Genomic DNA, 1,101 nt, shown 5'->3' with positions numbered 1-1,101 from the left:
TTTCAGGGAGCCGGTGAACGACAGCACCCTGTCCTGGCTCTCTGCGCTGGCTCCCAGAGCGGCCACAGTGGAGATTCCCCACCTGTTGCAGGATGCGGGAATCCATCATCAGGCCATGAGGCCGGGGATGCAGCTTTTCTCCGGGGTGTCGCTCTGCTCCTCTGTGGGGAAGTGAACGCGACCCACACCCCTGACTGTGTGAGACTCCAACGGCGACGGCGACACCCACGGGCACGATCTCTTTCACTGAGAGAGGGCCCGGAAATCTCAAGACTCTCACGGAGGCTCACTTTCACGCTCCACTCCACCCTTCCAGGCTGGCTTCTCCCCGCTGAAGAAGCCTGCGGAGCCCCGCGAGCAGCTTCAACTCCCCGCAGAATCCTCGGAGAGGCCCAGAGAGCCAGACCCCGAAGCCCGCTCCACACCCCCACAAACCACTCCCAGCTTCCGGGGCTTCTCCGGCCCCACCCATTCCCAGGTCACAGCGCCCTGGGCCCTGTGGTTCCTGGCTTCCGCGGTCGGGCTGACCCAGGCTTCCCCCACCACGGAATTCCTGAAGGGCTGGAGCCTGTGGGCCTTTATGAGGGCCGCTAGCCGTCTGGGCTGACGCCCTGGCTGGACCTGCGCGCCCTGCACAGGCCGACTGAGGGGCACGGGAGCCCGCCGGCGGCTCTCTGCCCGTGTCTGTCCGCGAAATTCCGGCCAGGTCTCCCCGCGATGGCTCTCGCGACACCTGCCGAGGGCGCCCTCCCGGCGGAAGCCCGAGGACGAGGACGGCGAAGGAGACTCTTTTGGACCCCGAGCCAAAGGGAGGCCCTGCAAGCCTGCTTTGAGCGGAACCCCTACCAGGCCATCGCCACCAGAGAAGAGCTGGCCCAGGCCATCGGCATTCCGGAGCCCGGGGTCCAGATTTGGTTTCAGAACGAGAGATCATGCCAGCTGAGGCAGCACTGGCGGGAACCTCGACCCTGGCCCGGGAAACGCGGCCCGCAGGAAGGCAGGCGAAAGCGCACCGCCGTCACCCGGTCCCAGACCGCCCTGCTCCTGCGAGCCTTCCAGCAGGATCGCTTTCCCGGCATCGCCACCCGGGAAGAATTGGCC

The 1,101-nt window shown here is 66.6% G+C and overlaps 1 protein-coding gene across 1 annotated transcript; it reads left to right on the top strand.

Annotated features, from left to right (window-relative positions):
- Positions 1–657: 657 nt before the first annotated feature.
- On the top strand, positions 658–1,098 carry LOC111532225 (putative double homeobox protein 2; the record flags this gene model as incomplete). The annotated part of the gene is made up of 1 exon (XM_023199433.1): positions 658–1,098. A coding segment is annotated over exon 1 (381 nt), but the record flags the coding sequence as incomplete, so codon positions are not given.
- Positions 1,099–1,101: the final 3 nt, after the last annotated feature.

Source organism: Piliocolobus tephrosceles, unplaced genomic scaffold (genome assembly GCF_002776525.5).
Source record: "Piliocolobus tephrosceles isolate RC106 unplaced genomic scaffold, ASM277652v3 unscaffolded_6865, whole genome shotgun sequence".
NCBI lineage: Eukaryota > Metazoa > Chordata > Mammalia > Primates > Cercopithecidae > Piliocolobus > Piliocolobus tephrosceles.
Note: the sequence above shows the minus strand (reverse complement) of the source record. Positions and strands in the feature narration are given on the sequence as shown.